This window comes from Perca fluviatilis, chromosome 5 (genome assembly GCF_010015445.1).
Source record: "Perca fluviatilis chromosome 5, GENO_Pfluv_1.0, whole genome shotgun sequence".
Lineage (NCBI taxonomy): Eukaryota > Metazoa > Chordata > Actinopteri > Perciformes > Percidae > Perca > Perca fluviatilis.
The window spans coordinates 43,896,707-43,919,206 of NC_053116.1; the positions used below are offsets into that span (position 1 = coordinate 43,896,707).

The 22,500-nt window shown below is 43.7% G+C and overlaps 1 protein-coding gene across 1 annotated transcript in view; it reads left to right on the forward strand.

Annotated features, from left to right (window-relative positions):
• LOC120559089 (IQ motif and SEC7 domain-containing protein 2-like) overlaps positions 1 to 22,500 on the forward strand; it is a 112,664-nt gene that overhangs the window by 55,860 nt on the left and 34,304 nt on the right. The window contains exon 3 of the mRNA XM_039800512.1: positions 20,093 to 20,243. Within this exon, the coding sequence (XP_039656446.1) occupies positions 20,093 to 20,243 (151 nt within the window). The remainder of the gene's footprint in view (positions 1 to 20,092; positions 20,244 to 22,500) is intronic.

Consider the following 22,500-nt stretch of genomic DNA (forward strand, 5'->3'; position numbering starts at 1 on the left):
CTCTGTCCGGGGGCTCGGTCTCCTCCCGGCTGTTGTTGTTGTCGCAGCTTCAGCAGCTTCAGCAACAATGTGGTGCATCAACTGCGCATCGGACAAAACGCCCGCGATCCTGCACAACAAGCTGCTGTACTGGTGAGACAACCAGAGGAAATGTCCTTCAACGGGACACACTGTCTCTACGGTCTCAACTGTCTCTGTCGTGTCTCTGCCGTGTCTCTGCTGGGTGTCTCAGCTTTCTCTCTCTAACGGCGTGTCTCTACGTGTTTCTGCTGTGTCTCTTCAGCGTGTATCTGCCGATTGTTTCTCTCTGTAACTGCGCGTTTTCCGCTGTGTTTCTGCTGTGTGTTTCTCTCTGTAACTGCGCGTTTTCCGCTGTGTTTCTGCTGTGTGTTTCTCTCTGTAACTGCGCGTTTTCCGCTGTGTTTCTGCTGTGTGTTTCTCTCTGTAACTGCGCATTTTCCGCCGCTGTTGACGCACTGCTGCGCGGTTTTTGCTCGCATGTTGATGGTTGTAAATCTTAATTAAATGCGACATGACAGCAGCTCGGGGCTGTCACGCTGCTGCTGCAGCATGAGAGGAGATGCTCAGCAGTTTTACTTGAGTATTACCACAGATATTTAGCAGAGGTGTAGTATTACTGCAGTATATTAGCAGAGTTACATTACATTACATGTCATTTAGCTGAGGCTTTTATCTAAAGCGACATCCAATTAAGTGCTTTCAACCCTGAAGATGCAAACTCCAGACAACAAGTAGTAAGTGCAAGTACATTAGCTTTAAATAAGCTAAACTACAAAGAGCCATATGAAAGTGCAGCTTCAAGAAATATATATTGTTTTAATTTTTTTTCATGTTTATCCGAGGTGTAGTCGGAAGAGATGTGTTTTTAGCCTTCGGCAGAAGATGTGTAGGCTTTCAGCCATCCTGATGTCAATAGGTAGCTCATTCCACCATTTGGGAGCCAGGACAGCAAACAGTCGGGATTTGGTTGAGTGATTAGTTGTCCCTTGCTGTGAGGGGGCAGCAAGCAGGTTGGCTGATGCAGAGCGGAGTGGGCGGGTTGGGGTATAGGGTTTGACCGTGTCCTGGATGTATGCTGGGGCTGATCCGTTCGTGATCCTGTATGAGAGTACTAGTGTCTTGAAGCAGATGCGGACAGCAGTTGGTAACCAGTGAAGAGAGCGGAGGAGCGGTGTAGTGTGAGAGAACTTGGGGAGGTTGATGACAAGTCAAGCTGCTGCGTTCTGAATGAGCTGCAGGGGTCGGATGGCACATGCAGGCAGGCCAATCAGGAGGGAGTTGCAGTAGTCTAGACGTGAGATGACTAGAGCCTGAACCAGAACCTGAGCCGCCTTCTGCGTTAGAAGGGGACGTATCCTTCTGATGTTATGCAGCATGTATCTACACGATCGGGTGGTTGCAGCAATGTTAGCAGTGAAGGAGAGTTGGTCGTCAAGTGTCACATCCAGGTTTCTAGCAGTATGGGTGGGGACTAGCACAGAGTTGTTAATTGTTATAGTCAGGTCTGGGTGGGAGAGCCAGTCTTGTCAAGGTTGAGTTTCAGATGGTGTGTGGACATCCAAGAAGAGATGTCAGTCAGACAGGCCGAGATACGTTCTGCTACTTGAGTTTCAGACTCAGGAAAGGAGAGAATTAGTTGGGTGTCATCTGCTTAGCTGTGATAAGAGAAGCGGTGCGCGTGAATGACAGACCCGAGAGAGTTGGTGTACAGAGAAAAGAGGAGGTGACCCAGGACTGATCCCTGAGGAACCCCAGTTTTGAGTGGGCAAGGTTCTGAGGTAGATCCTCTCCAAGTTACCCGGTAGGTTCGGTCTGTCAGGTAAGATGTGAGCAAAGAGAGCGCAGAGCCTGAGACACCCAGATCCTGGAGTGTCAAAATGAGGATCTGGTTCTCTGTGTCGAAGGCAGCAGAAAGGTCCAGAAGGATGACAACGGAAGAGAGAGAGGCTGTTCTAGCGATGTGAAGCTGCTCAGTGACAGCAAGGAGGGCAGTTTCTGTTGAGTGGCCAGCCTTGAAGCCAGACTGGTGGGGATCAAGAAGGCTGTTCTGGTGGAGATAGGTAGCGAGTTGATTATAAATGGCATGCTCAAGAGTTTTAGATAGAAATGGAAGAAGGGTCTGTAGTTATTACTTCAGAGGAGTCAAGTTGTGGTAGTATTACTGGAGTATATTAGCAGAGAGAAGAGAGGATATGTTCATGTGTCTTTCTCTTTCTTTTTTTCTCTGATGCAACATCTTAAACTTGTGAACGATCCTGAAGGAATCTGCTGCTCTCTTTCCCTCTTTGCTCATGATGGGATCCATCCATCCAACCCCCCTTTGTTTTTTCTGTATTTAGGCATGGGTCATTTTCCTTTATGTCTTGGTGTCCTTTAAAGTTTTGGGACTCGATTAGAGCCTTTGTTTGTAACTGAAGGACATTTATAGTTAGTTAAGATTAAGCAGTTATGACTCCAAAGCAAGAAGGTCTGCAGGAATATTCTGCAGACACACAGGAAGATTAGCTATGGATGCTACTTGCTGCCAAGCCGGAAAAAGAATAACATATCAGTATTACGTTATTAGGTGAGAAGTTTATTGTAAAAATGTGTCCATGTTTGTCCTGGTAAGGAGGCACGTTGTGATGGTGGATTGGTCAAACAACACACCTGGTCAATCCTAATTTAGGCACCAAAACTACTGAGTTGATAAGAAGATGGAGGTTTGGGTTCAAATCAGACATTACTTCACTTCCTGAAGGTTAACACATGACGCTGAACATGACTTAGTTCCGTTTGTTAGCATTCCATTGACTGCCATTCATTTTGACGTTACTTTAAAAGTGAATAACTTTACATCTGAAGTGTTTAAAGACTCTATTTGTCCATTGTTTATTTCTAAAGAAACACGACAATGTATAAAAGGCTCCATTACCTTGTACCTCATGTAATGGCTCCGTAGAAGACGTTTTTGTAAAAATAGGCTAACGATTGGGTCATAACCACGCGACTTTCTGCTGCACAGCAGATAAATTACCTTATAGTCAGTAGAAGCTCACAGGCAGTTTCGACTCACATTAGCTGTTTAAGTTTAATTACTAATGTTAACTAGCATTTTAGTTAGCAATAATTAGCCTGTGCCTATGTTATCTCCTTACATATACCTACGCTCTCCGTCTCTGTAAGATTGGGAATGATTGAGACTTCTCTTGGCACAGCTACGTCTTCAAGCTCAGTTGGAGGCTGCGCAGCAACACTCAGCCCTCACCGGAAAAGTGACTTCACTGGTCTCCTTCGAAGTATATGGCGTCGCTGTGTCCATTCTTTTACTGTCTATGCTCCTTACCAGGACATTTGGTGCTCTTATAATTCCTCACCTTACTTCCTGCTTTGCTCCCGTCAGAACTACTACGGCCACTAGAGGGCGCCACCACTAGAAACCTAAATATAGGTCAGAATGATGCTGGAACAAACCACGTATGGGAGGGTTTCAGGGGAGGACAGACTCTACTAGGGACCAAGTTCATGTTGTGTGTTCAGACATCTGATCCAGCAATAGAGATCGTTTTACAGAATGAAACGGAGATCTTCCAGATTTAAGTATAATTCTGAGGTAGTCTACTTGTACTTGAGTATTTTCCTTTATTTGATTTAATGTCGCTTCTAGTATGAAATCCTTTGAAGCCGGGCAGTGTGTAGCTTCATTAGCTCTCTGCTCTCTCTGTGGGAGACTTTCCCTGAGTCATTCAGGCTGTTTGGGAAGAGTTGACTCAGCAGTACTGTTGCTTTAATCCCAGAGGAGCGAGGCTGTTGCCTGGAAACCTCCGAGCTGATTCTGACTCCCCGCTCTGGGATGGATTCAGGCTGTTGGTAACGCTGAGCTGGCTGCAGAACATTATTACAACATACGGAGGATTAATCTGCTCAGAGTCTAAATGCTGAGGATGGGAAGGAGGGGTCGGAGGGTTGTTAGAATCTGAATGGTTCTTTAAGAGAGAGAGTGGGCTTTAGGAGCTCTAGGAAATGTCAAACCGTGTTGGTTTTCTGATATCTGATCTGGTTTGGTCTTTGTGTCTCTGAACAGGGAACCGATGGAAACTGTTAATTAACAGCGACAACACACCGTATGCTGAAGTGCCGTGAATAGCCGCAACGCGTAGATTTGTGCCAGATCGCACGCCTGGCCATTCATATTGGACATGTATTTCTCTGCGGTGGTCAAAAAGCAATCCTTCTCTCTCTCTCTCATTCTCTCTCCCTCTCTCTCTCTCTCTCTCTCTTTCTCTCTCTCCATGTGTCTGTGTTACCTGCCTGGCTTGACACATTCACTCGCGGAAGAAATAAAGACGCCGAAATGATCGCTGCAGCGTGCGGGCCGGCGGCCGCTATCCGTCGGTATAAACCGACAGATTGGATAACATGGGCAGCGAAATTAAAAAAGATCCACTTCACGGCACTGCTTCACGGCGCTGCTTCACACCGCTGCTTCACGCTTCACGTCGCTGCTTCCGCTCCCGGTGTGTTTTGGCGTTAATACACACTAAACAAAAACAAATGTGTCATTAAAGTCAGGACAGAGAAAACTGCAAAATATTATAACAAATATCTAAGATTGTAGTTTAGAAACACAAACTATACAAATGTAACATATTATATAACTAAATATATAATACTGTCATCAGTTAGTGAGGAAACCAGCACGGCTGAAGAAAGGTAATTTCCGGTCCATGCATAACGCCCGTGTGCGATTTGAGACAACACCCTGTCGAAATGTATGCACTGCACATGTAAGTACAAAGTGTACTACATCATGTAAGTGTACTCGCAGAATATCCAGATTGAGACACATACAAATATGTTGAACACAACCAACCTCGCTGCCGCTTGAGGCCGTTACATCAGCTGGAAGCTCTTTACTGAAATGACGAAGCGTGATCGGCTGCAGATGGTTTCACTCCTCCTCACTTTCTATCGCTGACAAACAGGTGTGTTTCTCTGTTTGTTACGTATACTCAAATATTTAGTGACTAAAGGGGGAAATCAGTCAGCGGGAGAGATGAAATATGTCCACATCATAGTTGAAAATCTGAAGACATTACTCTTTTACTAAACATACTAACATGTTCCAACTTTAAAGGTCCTGTATCATGCTCATTCTCAGATTCACACTTGTTTCTACTACAGTATTTCTCAAAGAGTAGATTTGGAAAAATATCTTGTTTTTAAAATTCAAAACACTGTTTCCCAAACTGTTTCTCATCGACTCCAAAGCCTCACAGTGAGGCGCACAGATGTGTTGATTTCAACATTGAATAAACTCAGATGTGAATTCAAACATTATTATTTCATTTGACTGTTTTTTTTGTGTTGTCGGACTTCAGCGATGAAGCAGAATGATTAGTGACACTGCCTCCAGTTTGGGTCCCAAATTATCAGCGTGACGTTTGAAGGAAATACGTTAGAGTAATTAAGTTTACGTTACTGTCAGCTGACGACATGTTTCGATGGCGTCCCTGATTTCTCGGCATCAGCAGAATCATACTTCCCCATGAATGGTGGGTTTCCACAGGCAGCGTAAATAACAGCAGAGCGAAGCGATTCAGTCCGTTCGCTCTGAGTACAGCAGTTCAGTCCGTCTCCTCTGAGAACAGCAGTTCAGCACATTTCGCTCACCGCAGCGAAATTGCCTGGATGTTCACCGCTCTCCAAAGTAGCCAATGAGAGAGCATACTAGCGAACGTGCCTCCAATACATTCTCCTGTGTAAACACACATGTTATACTTAAAATTACGAGCAAATTAAAAGATGGTGATTTTCCTATAGCCTACTTCATGATACATCTCTGTATGATTACAATGATGCTAACAGCTAGCTTGGCAGAGGGTTGCCCAGGCAGTTGGTAAACCTTAGTAATAGTAGCATTGTAGTAACGTTAGCATTGTAGCAATGAAGACTAGCTGGTTGCTAGCAATACATAATGCTATTTTAACTAAACTAAACACGTTTTAAGCAGCAAAGTGTGTGACTGGAGTAGAAAACATATCAAATTGTTTGTGATAGGCCAGATTGACAGAAACGTACCAACATCAACATCTGTCTGCAAAATGTTACACCGTTGGCATCATGTTGTGGTGACGCTGTTCATCACAGATACAGTTTAAAACGAACAAAACTTTGGTCATATAGTCTGGTTGGTTTGGGGCGGTGTGACAGCTCATCTCAACTGTGGTGCGGATCAAACAAACTAACTCTTGTCTGCTTGAAAACGGGGTTCTCGCTCTGCTTTCAAGTTACCTAGAGTTCGGTTCAATTCAGGTTAGAACGATCCGACCAAAACACAGGAAGAGAACGAAAAACAGAGCATTTACTAACCTGCAGTTTCAACCTTTCCCTTCTTATAAAACATTAGAAGGAAATACGGAGACGTTATAAATGTGGTGTTGCTCCATGTTTTCGGAGAGCAGAAGTGTTGGTGAGTTTCAGATATTCTGTCCAACAGGTAGAAATTCAAACCAGGAAATTAGTTTGTACATCGTTCAGACTTTGTGGAACCTCACCGCTGAAAATATTCCTTCACACATTAAAATCCCACAACGCGACAGCATTTCACCAAAACACGATACTTTGTCAACGACTCGAAATTGTGGTTTTTGCTATCGCATTGTGGGATTTGCTGTCGCGTTGGACTTGCTATCGCGTTGGACATGCTATCGTGTTGTTGGATTTGCTGTCGCGTTTTGGGACTTGCTATCATGTTGGACTTCCTATGGTGTTGTTGGATTTGCTTTCGCGTTGTGGGATTTGCTGTCACGTTGTGGGATTTGCTGTCGCGTTGGACTTGCTATCGTGTTGTGGGATTTGCTATCATGTTGTTGGATTTGCTGTCACGTTTTGGGATTTGCTGTCACGTTGTGGGATTTGCTGTCGCCGTTGTGACATTTGCTGCCATGGTTTGCATTTCAGTGCCACTGTACATGAACAGACTAGCGACCGTGACATTTGTTCACAATGTTTGGTGTTTGACAAAGTGCAGTGTGAACACTAACACAACCAAATAAAAAAATGCAGCAATGTTGCAACTTCACCCCCGAATCTCACAGTCTACAGAACTATAGTTGTGAAAGCGCCCTTATATAACCGTACTTTTCAACTCCGTTATTGGGACATGAATGTGAGAGAACTTCTCACATTCTAGTATTTTCATTTCATTCGGTTTTGTTGATAGAGTTGTTGTTAGATAGATTATCTAAAATGCCTCGTCTTCTGTGTGGACGCAGGAAGAATAGTTGTTACTGAGGTGATAATAACTAGTGGGGATCCTGAATATATTAATAAATAACTTTTAATCAGTCCAGCTCAGGTAATCATGATGTGACCTACTTTTCAGTCTGGTGTGAAACTATCCAGGAACTGTTCCAGGATCAGTTGGCCAAATCTTCAAACTCAAACAGAAAACGTTTCCAAAAACCCAAACAGAAGAATCAGGTCACGTTCAGAAAACAGAAGAGAAAACCCTAACTGTTACTGTTTGTCGTCTGCATCATTATGAAAAGATATTTTGTTGTTTTAGTGAGAGAGAGTTGGGAGATGTTGAAAACAAAAGAGACCCAAGAACGGAGCCCTGGGGAACTCCACGTTATCGCCGGAATATACATGTTCATTTCTACTCAGACTGATCAGTTAGTTGGTTTTATTCTCACAAAATCAGATTTAAAGTGAGATGTAATAACAAGCTTTAAAAAGTGACGATGACTGTTTATTAGATTAGATTAGATTCAACTTTATTGTCATTGCACATGTTACAAGTACATAGCAAGGAAATGTAGTTAGCATCTAACCAGATGTGCTTTAAGCAGTGATTAAATTACATATGCTACAGCCGGGGTCTCCAACTTTCTTTATCTGAGGGCTACTTTAAAAAACAAAGAGGGCTGCATCACATCGCTTACATTTATTTACATAACACACATAAGCTGAATGAAGCTACTGTTTGTACAAGTAAAAATCTTAACGTCACATGACTATTTTACACTTCTTTTAGCCCACATAGTTATCTCAATCACTGGAAATATTCCCATCAGGGTCCAAGAAAACATTATCACTTTACATGTCTATGGCCCACAAAGTTAGCTGCCTCACTTCTAATATTGTGGGCCCATAGTTTGTCAACCTATTGGCAAGCTACTGGAAACCTGCTCGCGAGCTACTTGTAGGAGACCCCTGTGCTACAGTATATACAGAGTGCAAGGTATGAAGTGATATATAAATATATAGATATGTGTCTATTACTACAGGTATGTACATGCTATGGTAATACAGAATAAATAACTACAGTATGTACAGTGGTGCAAATTGTGCTGTCGCTGTGGCTGATATGATGTCTTAATTCGAAATCGGGCAAAGTACAAAATTAAATATTTGGCTCTGTGCATGTCAATGTCTACAATATTTACACTCTGCCAAAAATAGTTCATCACAGGAGTGGTCTATTTCATGTCAATGTCTGGAAAAATAAAGAGTGGAAAACAATATAAACAAAATCAATCTTTCTGATCATGTCACATCATTTTCTGACAGATTTGCTTCTGGTAAGATCAGCGCTGTGTGGCTCTCTACACAGAGCTCTGTATCTGATGTCACGTGACCAGCCAGCGGTCTCCTAGTTTTTGTACGATATCAAATGAACCCGGTCATGAGAACGTTTTGCAGCATTACACTGGTAAGAGTCAATTAGGTTTTATTACATTTAAATAGTGTCAACAGTTAACTACATTTAATATTGTGTGACGTTTTCTTTTGCGGGGTGCAAATGTTCCACCAAAACAAGTTCCTTCCAGAGACTATTTTGCAGAACCACCGTGGAAATTAAGCTGGCAATGCGAGATGATGGTTAGATGGTTAAAGGTTGAGGGGGCAGAGCCTGGATGTCATCAAGATGTCTTATGTAGATGTAAACAAGTGATAAGTCTGTAAATTAAGCTAAAGCTGCATTTTGTGCACAGTATGTAACTTGTGTTATTGTGGAATGTGGATAAATCTGAAAGCTATATGTATTATGTTTGCAAGTGACCAAGCTTGCTAACACATAACTAACATTAGGTTACTAACAGATTGCTCCGTTGCCGCTGGAAATTCCACCGGATGTCCTTCATTTAGGCCGGATGTCTGTCCCCTTCCTCTGTCTCTGTGTTGGTGTTCTAACCTCCGGTGGATTTGTGAGGACTATGGTTAACTGCTCCTCAAATCTCTGCAGGGTAAATCCAGACAGCTAGCTAGACTATCTGTCTGTCTGTCTGTCTGTCTGTCTGTCTAACAGCTAGCTAGACTATCTGTCCAATCTGAGTTTTCTGTTGCACGACTAAAACTACTTTTGAACGTCCACATGTTCCACCAAAACAAGTTCCTTCCTGAGACTATTTAGCAGAGGCACCGTGGCTCCGTCCGGAGCTTAGCCCCGCCCAAGACGATTGTGATTGGTTTAAAGAAATGCCAATAAACCAGAGCACGTTTTTCTCCCATCTCTCCTGTGGAGGAAGGTCTGGCAATGCGAGACTAGCTAACATATAACTAACATTAGCTTACTAACAGCTAACTTATCCTTTCTGGTAGACAAAGGGTGCTAAAATAATTATTTGACATGCGTAAATCTTGTGTTTTTAGTTAGCTACCGGCACATTGTGGAGCTGTTTCCCCCCTCCACTTACATGCGCTCTGTCTCTGTGGTAGGATGGAGGTGGGCCATAGTAGGATGTGATTGGCCAGTGTTCAGATAAAAGACAAACCAGTGGGCCAATCATGTGATCTCTCTCCTCTCCGTGGGCCAGTCAAATACAAAATGCCTGCAGCCCATGCAGCCTACACAGACCGGCCCATGTGGAAATCTCCCGGTACTCCTGATGGCCAATCCTGCCAGTACCTAGTGAACACATCGAGAGACTGCAGAACTGTAATTACAGGGAGGGAAACTGAGCAAGAGAAGGGTCAAAGGGTTAATTGTGTGTAAGAGTACCAATTGTCGCTGTTTTCTCTGTAATTGGTAATGGAATCCTCCAGATATTTTATCTCTTTACACATCAGATAATTTCTAGGAAATAATGAGGAAACTATGACAGACAAGACAACAAAGTCTATCTGTTAGCCATTTAGCTAAAACAACAATAAACCTACTTTGAGTTGGAGAAACAGGAGCGGAGATAGTTAGCGGAGGAATTTGAAATCTGTTTCTCACCTGAGACGCAGCTGACTGCTCAGAAATAGAGCCGAGAATCACACGTTCACCGTGCGCTCTGACGCTCAGTGTGTGTGTGTGTGTGTGTGTGTGTCTGTCTCTGTGTCTGTGCATGCGTGCATGCGTGCATGTGTGCGTGTGTGCGTGTGTGTGTGTTCCCTGCAGACAGGAATATGACTGAATCAGGTTTCAGGTGAAATATTTCATGTGATAAAACGTTTTCCGGCTGTCGCCGTCTCTTTCACTCAGAGCCAGATGGGAGTCGGTCACAGAGGAATGTTTTTTTGCAAAAGTTTAAAGAGTTTCAAGCTACTTTTGTTGTTTTGTTTTAAATCCTGACTCAACCAATCAGGAGAGAAAGGAGAGACGGTAGTTTGCCACATGGACAGGGACAACGTGTCCTCAGAGAATGTAAGAACACCGAGGAGATCTTCGGTGAGCGTCCGTCACCATGGTTGCTTCTGTGTGTCCGACCCGTCGCCCCGCGCCATCGCTATTGTAGTGTAGTGGGAACATAAATAGCGTACAGTGTGATTAAACAGTCCATTTTAAATAGTCCATTATAAGCAGCAGCGGTGAATAAATAACAGATATTGCACATGTAAATGATGGATTATTCTACCAAGTAATTGGTGCAAAAAAATACAGAAAAGATAAGATCTCTCCTTGTTAAAACTGCACAGCTGTTTTTTTGTTGTTCGTTTTGCTTTTAAATCTTCATCCTCTTCTTCATTCTGGCCGACGCACCTTCTGGTGCAGCGGTGTAAAGTAACGTGTAAGAGTGGTGGAATGTCACTAAGTACATTTACTCCATTACTGTACTTTGTCCAAATGTTGAGGTACTTGTACTTTAATTGAGTCTTTTCTTTTCATGCCACTTTCTACTTCTACTCCACTACATTTCAGAGAAAAATGTTGTACTTTTTACTCCGCTACATTCATCTGTTACAGCTTTAGTTACTAGTTACTTTACACATGAAAACTACATTTTCTTGATGATATTTACACACTTTCACTGAAGGAACATTTTCACTGCAGGACTTTTACTGTAATAGAGTATTTTTACAGTGTGTTTGGTGTCTCAGCTGTTTCCTGCAGCTGAGCGATGGCGGCGTGCTTCCTGCGGCGTGCTTCCTGCGGCGTGCTGCAGGTAGTGTTTTGGCGTCCGTGCAGCCTGCGGCAGAAAGACAGAGAGGATTTATTTATAGCAGCGCTCAGATCAGTCGACAGCAGCAGCTGAAACATTGACAACACGGAGAGACGTGCATGAAAAGCCGAGCTGTTGTCCTGCAGAGCTGCTGCATTTTAAAGAGCCTTCTCTTCATCTCTCAGTGAATGAACCCCAAACATACCAAGACTTTGGTTTAGACGTGGGATTAATGAGTGTAGAAATGTAACGAATGCTTTGAGGCTTCACCATGACAAATGGTGAAGTTTGAGACTGTCCTCCCCTTAAAAACATCCACATTAGTTCTTTGTTCAAGCAGCGATTACGACTTATATTTATGGGACTTTTATTTATGAGGGGAGCAAAGAAGGAAGTAAAGTGACGAAGTATAAAGGCGCCAAATCAAACAAACACAAGACTTTCACCCAGGAAACAGGTGTTCATGTCCTGGGACTGTTTTAACCCACACCACAATTCTCCTAATCTTAACAAGTTGTTTTGGCGTCTGAACTGAACCGTAATGTCCGCTGAAACGACCGGCAGTTCAAGGTTCAAGGTTCCAGGTCTTCCTTTATTGTCCCTGAAGGGCAATTGTTTGTACAGCCAGCAGACAGACATAATATTAGATTAGATTAGATAATACTTTATTCATCCCACAATTGAGAAATTCACTTGTTACAGCAGCAGTTTTTCCACAACAACAAACCAACAGACAACCAAACAAACAGACAACAGGCAAACAACAATGTGCAAAGAGTACTGAATGAATGTAAAGTGGCATTATATAAAGAGTATTTTAAAGTGGCCATAGTGCAAAAAATATTGTAATGTAAGTAACTAATTGACGTGAAATTAGATTGAATAATATGTAATTAAATAACAAAGCAAAAGTAATTAACCATAATATAAAAGATATTGAAGTGTGACCATAATATAAATTACATTGAAAAAGTAAGTACTCGGAATGAAAAATATAAATACAGATGGAAAAATATAAATACAGACGGAAAAACATAAATACAGATAATAACAATAAAGATATACATAGAGCCATGATGAGTGGTGGGTAATTGAAAACAGGACAAGAAACACAACAATACAGCAAAACATGAAATACCCACAGTATTTAAAACACAATAGTAAATAAATACATTTAAAACAGTTCTTGCAAACTGTTTAAAATGAAAATGGTAGTGGGGATAAAAGAGTTTCTGAGTCTATTGGACCTGCATCTGGGCATGGAGTACCTACGGCCTGAGGGAAGGACCTTTAAACTGGCAAGACAAGGGGGGGCTAGGGTCAGCTGCAATGGATCGGGCCTTCTTTGCCGCTCTGTTGGAGTAGATGTGGGAGAGAGTGGGGAAGTTGATGGCTGCAATCTTGCTACATGTCCTGACAGTACTCTCTAGTCGTGAGTTAGAGAGTACCGTTAGAGAGTTCGCAGTGCTCTGTAACCGGCTCAAAGCACCCTATTCGTGGGTAACTTAACTACCAACTACCGCCGTTACTATGGAGCACCATAGCCAGCGGTTGGCTAGTTTTGTAGGTTATCATACGTATTGGTGTGCATACATTCATACGATATCATACGGACCTGTTGATGAGAATGCGTTGTGTTTATCTGTATGTGCACAGAGACATACTCTCTGTTCCCCCAGATGTGACTTTAGTAAATGTTGAGCATTGGTTTCAGGAGTCAGATTGTACAGTAATGTCTGTGACATTTTCACTTTCTTTCCCTCTCAGACCTTCAGCCTGCATCACGATGTGTTTCTGCTGTTAATCAACTCTGCAAACATGCTTTGTGGACATATTTTCAGGAATCTGTCCCCTGGCTGCTGATGAGTGAATGAGTTTGGTTTTATATCGGTTGTGTAAACAGAGCCGCAGATGTTGGAGGCTTTATTTTCTTTATTAAACCAACAGGCGCTAACGGTTTATTCTGCGTGTTTGTTTCCAGAGCAGCTCTGCTTTCCTCTGCAATGATAAAATGTTAATGCTCTGTTTGCTGAGGAAAAGATAACAGCTCATTACCCGGGAATTAAAATGGGACTGTGAGAGTTAGTTTGGGTTGTGTGGAAACAGCAGCTGTCAGAACTAAAGTTCCACTTACTGTCTGCTTCTGTTTGATTTTAATTTATTTAGCACATGTTAAAGAATCAGCAGTTAAAGAAATGCAAAGGAAACACAGAAACCCTTCTGACAGAACAATGTCAACTCAAGGGCATCTTACTCTCTGCTTCTTGAATTCTCCACCTTGTCCTCCATAGAGATAGTTTGGTCAGTTTTATTCGTGTTTTCGGCAGAAGCCAGATTTCTCCCAAGAGTGCAGAGATAATTTAGGCGTTTGGAGGCGTTGGGAGGCGGTCAGAGCCTTACGGAGGCGTTGGGAGGTGTTGGGAGGTGTTCGCAGCCATGTAAAAGAAAATACAATTATGTGAAGCAGTTACAAGTAGAAGGTTGCAGGTTTACAACCAGATTTCTAAATTGTCCAAGAGGCATAATTAAGATGATTTGTAATTTGTTCCAGGAGTCGGGTACACTTAAACTAAAAGCACTCCGGCTGAAGTTTAGCCTATTTAATTTATACATCCTTGACACATTTTTCTGTAGTCCTAATAGTAATATACAGGCTTCTATTGCCATCTCTTAGGCCTACATGTAGGTGTACCTATAATTAAATAAACACACGGTAGCGGAGTTTATGCAGCGTCTTTTATTTCACTCCTGGTTTTTTTCATGAGTCAGAACGAGGCAACAGCTGAGGGAGAGCGCTAGTGTCCTCTGCCCTTTGCGTACTTGACCAACATCCTCATCTAACCTTACACATGACATGTTGGTTGTCAACTACTGTCAGAGATGTCCAAAAAGCAACAGACATTAAGCAGCTTCTTTGGCGTTTCGCCACCAACAAAGAAACGCCAACTGGAGCCAGAGCCGAAGAAAAGACTTTTTTCGGAAAAATGGCTCCAAGATGTGCAGTGGCTTGAAGCTAACGATGAGCGCACTGAAATGTGGTGCAAGATTTGCCGCTCAAATCCACATCTAGCAGACAAAACAGGTGCGTTTTATAAAGGCTCAAAGAATTTCAACCATCCTTTATTTGACAAACATGAAAAGAGCAAGGAGCACACGAATGTGGCGCAAGCCATTGCTAATAAACAAGCTAGCCGAGAAGAAATGTCCAGTCGCCCACTTGCCAGATGGCGAGACAAGCTGAATGAAGAACAGCGGCAAGCTCTGTTTGATATTTTTCTCCTCGCCTTCCATAAAGCTAAACACGCACGTCCCATGTCTTCCTATTCTGAGGATGTTCCTTTACTGAAGCGGCTAGGAGTAAATGTCGGAGGGGTATATCATTCACGTGAAGGGGGCACACGGATCATGCAGAGCATCGCTCACACCATCAGCGGGGAGTTACGAGCCAAGTTGCAGACTGCTGAATTTTGGGGGCTGCTTTTTGATGGAGCCGAGGACATCACAAAAACTGAGCAGGAAATCGTTTACATTGTGTCTGTGTCCAACAACGGAGAGTTTACTTCGGACTTTATTGGACTGATTGAATTGGGTGCTGACCGAACCGCGCAGGCCATAACACACGGAGACTTTTCCAGGACGCAGGCGTGGATGACTGGACAACAAAGTTGGTCGCTGTGTGCACAGATGGGGCAGCTGTCAACGTCGGTATCTACAACGGCGTTGTGCCAAAGCTCCGGCAACTTGCTGCGGTTGGAGACTCCCTTGTGCACATTCTGTGCACCGCACACACACTGGAGAATTGCGCAAAATCAGCTGATCGCAATGTTCCTTACTGTGAGACATTTAATCGCACTGTGGTCAAGCTGCTGCAGTTTTATTTACAAAAAGGTGGAGCCAAAAAAACTGCTGCACTGAAGAAGCTATGTGAAGAAAATGGGATCTCCTTTGTGAAACTGGGTAAGTTTTATAATATCAGATGATCTGCATGGAGGCATGAAACACTGTTAAAAATATCAAGACTATTGCCAGCCATTAAAATGCAACTGGCTACGAGTGATAACAGTGACTTGCAGCATATCTGCACAGAGCGTTTTCAGTGCTTTCTGTCAGACATGCTTGACATTGGCAACATTTTGAAGACCACATCCATTAGGTTTCAGAAGGAAAAGCTGACCATTGGAGAATGTAAGGATGAACTCATGGTGGCCATTGGACAGTTCACACTTCTGCTTGATGGTGAAAGCCACAGGGCACACACTGTTTCTAATGCTGATGCTGACAGAGACAAGACACACTTACTCAGGGGATTAATTGAAGAGTTTGAAATCAGATATGACTCCCTCAAGTCATGTGATCATTTCTTAGTATGTGACCCTTCAACATGGCCTCAGGAAATGCAAGACCTCCACAGTTTTGGAAACACAACAGTTTGCAGCATTCTCAAGAAATATGAGGCCACCTTGCAACTTGACAAAGATACCATTGTGACAGAATGGATGCGCTTAAAGCAGGCAGGAAAGCGCCTGGGAGCCTCTTCTGTGTATGACTTGGTCCAAATTGTAAATACAAGTAACCCAGATGCTTACTCCAACATCAACACGATGGTTAAGCTGTCTCTTACACTGCCTTTAAGCAGTGCAGCTTGTGAGAGGGGATTCTCACATCTCAATATAATAAAAACCAAGTACAGATCTCGTCTGTCACATGTTCGTCTCTCAGCCCTGATGCACATTCACCTGTCAAAGCAGACCACAGAGACATTTGACCCAAAGCCTGCTATTGACCTATGGATGGAGACAGCTAATAGGAGGCTCAATCAAGGACAGAGAGGTGCATCTGCAGCATCTTCATCATCTACCATGCAGGAAGATGAAGCAGAGGACAGTGGGGGCGACACTGAAGAGGACAGTGGTGCCGGCACTGAGGAGGACAGTGAGGAAGACTGCACTTATTAAGACCACGCTACATATGGGGTGAGTACCAGACACCATCTGCTGGTACTCACCTGAGTAACTCACTGAAAAAGTTATGTGCACCCCTGACTATAGGCTACCTTTTAAAGTGAGGAATAATATCCTGTCTCCTTCGTATAGCCCCCAGTTGGGGCTGTTCTGGACACTTCTCTCTGGGCATCGGGTCATCTGGCTCCATCGCTACATTTATAGCACCCTGTTTTCCTGCGCGATGTTGTGCAGAACCCCCCCAGGCTAAAACAATGTTTCAGACCGGCGCATAGAGGTCTTCTAAAAGAGCCAGATCTGCCATTGCGATACGTGATCAACTGATGACTTCTCCTTCTCCTGTTAAACTGAGTATATGCTGCACCGCAAGTCCACACTGCCCCCCACCCACAGGCAGCAGGGGAGAACAAGGGGGGGGTTTTTTGGGGGGGGGCCCAGGCCGGGTCCAATTTATTTAGGGGGGGGTTTTTTTTGGGGCCATTGTGTTTTATGACAATGTTTCATTCTGAGATTATTTTCCATTGGATATTAAGTTCATAAAGTGTTTTGGCTTGAGTGGCTCTATATATATATATATATATATATATCCGTGTTGGTATTGGAAGGGGGATTTAATATTTTTTAATAATTCTTGCATGTTGTTTTGTCATGCATGAGCTGTAGCTGTATCTCTTCTAGTGGTAACCGGGGATGACACACATGTAGTGGTTGTGAGTTTTAGCCTGATGCCTCGGGGGTTTGGTGCCATTTGGTGCCTGTTTGGACGACCAGCCGCTAAAAAAACAAACACTCTCTCTCTCTCTCTCTCTCTCTCTCTCTCTCTCTCTCTCTCTCTCTCTCTCTCTCTCTCCCTAACACACTAACACACATTTATTTCCCAGAGTCCCCGTCGTGTCCTAATGTAGAGCACTGCGAGCCTGCGGGCAGATGAGCCGGGCGGTCGCTGGTTCCAATCCCTGGGACATTCTGCCTCTCTCTATGAATCATATTTTAATCCCAGTGTGTTCTATGTTCTTAAGGTGCTGCTGTTTGATATCTGTTGTGTAGAGAAACAGTGTGCGACAGGCTTTGAGGTTTGTTTTCTCTTGTTTGGTGGGTGTGTCAGAGATGTTAGCCAATCAGCAGCGACATCACCGTGTTCAACACCCCCCCCCCCCACAACAAGATGTCACCTGACTTCCTCTCTAGAGGCCTCCCCCCCCCCCCGTTCATCCTTGTTCTCAAATATGATTCAAATAGTGCGTAACTGTCCATAGGTTTAAGTCCGAACAGCCTTATCACGGCCATCTTCGTGCAGCAGCCATCTTATTTACAGTTTCTAAAGAAAAAAACAGAAACAGAAGTTCAGTTTTGGCTCAGTGGCGTGTGTGAACCTGACAGGAAGTGACTCCAAACAGGAAGTGAGGGCACAGCGATGTGACAGAACGACTCGTTGTCCCTTAAAACATGGAGGTGTAGCGCTGCATTCTGACGGTGCATTTTGGGAATATTTACAGACACAGCAGAGTTACTGAGAACGCATCATGTGTTGTTTGTGCAGAAACTGGCATCATTGCTTTTACACTGTAAGCCAGATACATCAGAGAGATCGCCTGCGTGCGTGCGTGCGTGCGTGCGTGCGTGGAAGCGTGCGTGCGTGCGTGGAAGCGTGTGTACATGCAACAAAGTATGTAAATGCTTTATAATATGTCTCCTTTAAGATTAGTCGAGAAAAGGTGACTGAGCTGGGTACGTCTGAATAATCTTTAGCTTCTTCCGCATCTCTCTAACACACATACACACCTACAGTGTCTCCCACACACTCATGCTGGGTCTCACACACACACACACACACACACTGCTGTTAGCCATGAGTCACCGCCATGTGACTCTGTGTTTGTGCCCACGTTAGCTTCGCTGCCAGCTTTAGCTTCACAGGTGTCTCACATTAACACTGCAGAGCTCTTTGATGATGACACACACACACACACACTCTCTCTCTCTCACACACACACAGACACACACAGACACACACACACACACAAACACACGCAGACACGCACACAGATTCCTCCCTGATTCATCAGTTAATTGATTAATCATCTGTCTCTCAGAGGATCGATGATCAGCTGATCTGAGCTGGTTTGGTCCGGTTCGGTCCGGTTCAGTCTGGTTTAATTTGGTGCTGTCCTACCCTCCTCCGCGTGTATCCTCAACCTTTTCTTCCTCCTCTTAACCATCACAATTTCTCTCTCCTCCGTTCTACCTCTCTATTATTTTCATCACTTTATTCTCCTCTTCCTCTTCCTCTTGCGGATATTCATCCCTTCTTGTCATCATCTCTTCTTCTACTCTCATCCAACAAGTTTAATAATGTCTACTCTTCCTCTTGATGCCTCTCCGTTCCTCTTATTTCCAATATTTTTCTTGTTCTTTCTGGATCTCTCACTTTACTGCCTGCCTTTTTATTGTGCTCTGTCTGTCACTGATGACTGGCAGTATGAAATTGTTGTCTTTATCTCCTCTCCCCCTCTCCTCCACCCAGGGCCTGAAATGGGCCAGTACTCACGTCTACAGAGTGACACATGAGTACCAGCAACACATTCTCACTCCCATCACGTCATACAAAGCCACGCTTCTTCAGGTATCTTAGGCGTTTGTTAATGATGCAAAAGGTCTCCTTTAGCATCATATTTAGACGCGCTTGGTCGGGACTCTTGGCGTCACTTTTTGAGGCTCTGGGTCAGGATGTACGTTTATCTGACATGCGGCACAAGAACGGGACAGTTAGGTTTAGGAAAAGATGGTAGGGGGGGTTACAAAATGTTCGGTTCAGTGACAGTTAGGACAATAATGGGACATTAACCCCGGTCTCCTGCATGGGGGAGAGTCCTGTGTTGTTTGATGCTAAAGGGGAATGACTACTGACCAGTTGGGAAAGAGAACCGTTACTTCTAATTGTACAGTATTATTGACAGGCTGATATTTATACTAAAATAGGCTATATGTTATGATTTATTGAGAAGAACCAAGCAATTATCTGTAAAACCAGATCAGCCCCCCAATATTTTTTTTTTTTTTTTTATTTAACCCTTATTTATTCAGGGGAGCCCTGATCACATTCACGCAGTTCCACATTCATACCTGGAAGCTGCCCAGTACAACCACAGTCTGATCTGCTGGCCACTGAGCAGCTCCACTGGAGCGGTTGGGGTTAAGGGCCTTGCTCAAGGGCACCTCAGTGGTGGTAATGAGGGAGGGACAAGCGCTGCTCTTTCACTTTCCCCACCCAGATTTTATGTTGTCGGTCTGGGGATTGAACCGACGACCTCCCGGTCACAAGCTCGCTTCTCTAACCTTTAGGCCACCACTGCCCCATGTGACCAATAAGTCACATGGAAAGATCCTTTGTTTCATAAACACATTTTCAGACACTGCAACGATTCGACTGTCGAATCAGGCTTCTTAGATTGGCACTGCCTCCATCCTGACTTCCTCTCGTGTGTTTCCCTCCTCCAACAATCATTTCTTTCTTCTTACACTCACAGACTTTCCCTCAAGATCGGATTGTTTTCTTTTAGTTTTAGTAGGGGATGTTTTTCCTTTTCTTTTCTTGAGCTTTATATTTCACTTTATTTCAGTGTCAGTAACAGGAAATAAACTGAAGTATTCTCTCTGCCGCTGTCTCTCTGTCTGTCTCTCTCTCTCTGTCTCTGTCTTCTCTGTCTCTGTCTCTGTCTCTCTCTGTCTCTCCCTCTCTCTCTGTCTCTCTCTCAGTGTGGAGGGCGACCCTCAGTGTCCGGAGGCACTAACTTTCTCTGATTCGTCCTTCGGCCATCCTCCTCCCTTCCATCGCTATAGCAACAGCCCGCTCTGCAGCCCCTGTGACCCGTACAGCTCCGCCCCCCCCAGTGGGCCACACACACAGGTACTGACACACACACACACACACACACACACACACACACACACACACACACACACACACAGGTGATGACCTGATCATTCAGCCCCTTCCATCCTGCCATCTCTGGGAGGAGTTTAATATCTGTGTGGTGGACGGTTCAGTCCGTCTCTTGCCGATTCAGGTTGCTTTCACACCGCCTCGTTGGTCCGTTTAAAACAAACCCTGGAGCGTTTGGTCGGATAGTCCGGTTGGTTTGGGGCGATGTCAAAGCTCATCCAAACTCTGGTCCATTAAAAACAGGAGTCTCAGTTCTCTTCCAAGTGAACTAGAGTTCAGTTCACTACAGGTGAGAATGTGATCTGACCCAAACACAGGAACAGAACCAACAAAAGATGATTACTAGCCTGCAGCTTCAAACTTGCACACAATTCACATTGTTAAACTTCTTCTCAAATATTACAAACACTACAGCAGAACTAGAAAACCCAAGACATATTAAATGTGGCGTTGCTCCATTATTTCTGAGAGCACAAGTGTCGGCGAGTTGCATATAGTCTGTCCAACAAACCGTTTCGATCGCGTGACATGTGTTACAGTGTTTGGTACGTTTGACAAAGTGCAGTGTGAAAGCAAACCCAACCAAATGAAAAATGCAACAATGCTGCAACTTCACTCATGAATCGTCCACCGAACTACAGGTGTGAAAGCGCCCTAAGGATCCAGATCTCCTCACCACCTGCCTCCTCTAAAGAACGCATTGCTAGCAATAGCAATGACACTGAAGCTCAGAAACATAAAAAAGTAACCACGTGAAGTTTAAAGGTCCTATGACAGGTCCATGTTGCTTTTTGGATGCTTTTATATAGGCCTCAGTGGTCCCCTAATACTGTATCTGAAGTCTCTTTTATATAGGCCTTAGTGGTCCCCTAATACTGTATCTGAAGTCTCTTTTATATAGACCTCAGTGGTCCCCTAATACTGTATCTGAAGTCTCTTTTATATAGACCTTAGTGGTCCCCTAATACTGCATCTGAAGTCTCTTTTATATAGACCTTAGTGGTCCCCTAATACTGTATCTGAAGTCTCTTTTATATAGACCTTAGTGGTCCCCTAATACTCTATCTGAAGTCTCTTTTATATAGACCTTAGTGGTCCCCTAATACTGTATCTGAAGTCTCTTTTATATAGACCTTAGTGGTCCCCTAATACTGTATCTGAAGTCTCTTTTATATAGACCTTAGTGGTCCCCTAATACTGTATCTGAAGTCTCTTTTATATAGACCATAGTGGTCCCCTAATACTGTATCTGAAGTCTCTTTCCTGAAATTCAGCCTTGGTGCAGAATTACAGCCACTAGAGCCAGTCCCACAATGAGCTTTCCTTAGGATGTGCCATTTCTGTGTCTGTAGCTTTAAATGCTATTGAGGAGGAGAGAGGGGGGGCAAGGTGGAGGGTGGAGGTGTGGCCTTGACCATCTGCCATATTTTGCTCGTATGTCTCTCTCTTTCTCATGGGCAGGCCAAATTCTCTGGGCGGGCAAAGCACAGAAAGGGTAGGTAACCTTTCCCCTTATGATGTCATATAGGGAAGATTCCAGATTGGCCCATCTGAGCTTTCATTTTCTCAAAGGTGGAGCAGGATACCCAGGGCTCGGTTTACACCTATCACCATTTCTAGCCACTGGGGGACCATAGGCAGGCTGGGGGAACTCATATTAATGTTAAAAAACCTCATAAAGTGACATTTACATGCCATGGGACCTTTAAGGGAAATGTCAAACTTGCCATTATTAGTCAGGATAAGGAATACGTCTAAGTAGAATGGATAATGTAGCATAGTTAGCTGTTTTAACTCAGAGTATGAAGTTTAAACAACATATAGTTAAACGACTTGTATAACTTAGCTTTGTGATTTGAAACAAAGCTTATCTTCATATTGTGTTTACTCACGTTTCTAAGGCAGCAGGTGAACTTCCTAACTTGGGTTTCATTACGGTACATAGTGATTCAGCCTCCCCTGATGGGTTAGGGTTACAATTAATGTGCTAAAGTGTAAGGGAATTCAGAACATTAGCATGCTGTGGTTGAACTGGTTCCCAGGCTAACTGTTATGCTAACTGTTAGCTGGGTGTGTCTGTTTGGAGGTCAACACCTTCACATTGAACTCTGCAGCTCTAACAGAGGAGGATAAAATAAGATCAGTAGTAAGGTGGTCTGCTGAGGTGTTAACTCCAAAACAATCTGGAAACTCAGCCTATATCTGATACATTTTGGTTTAA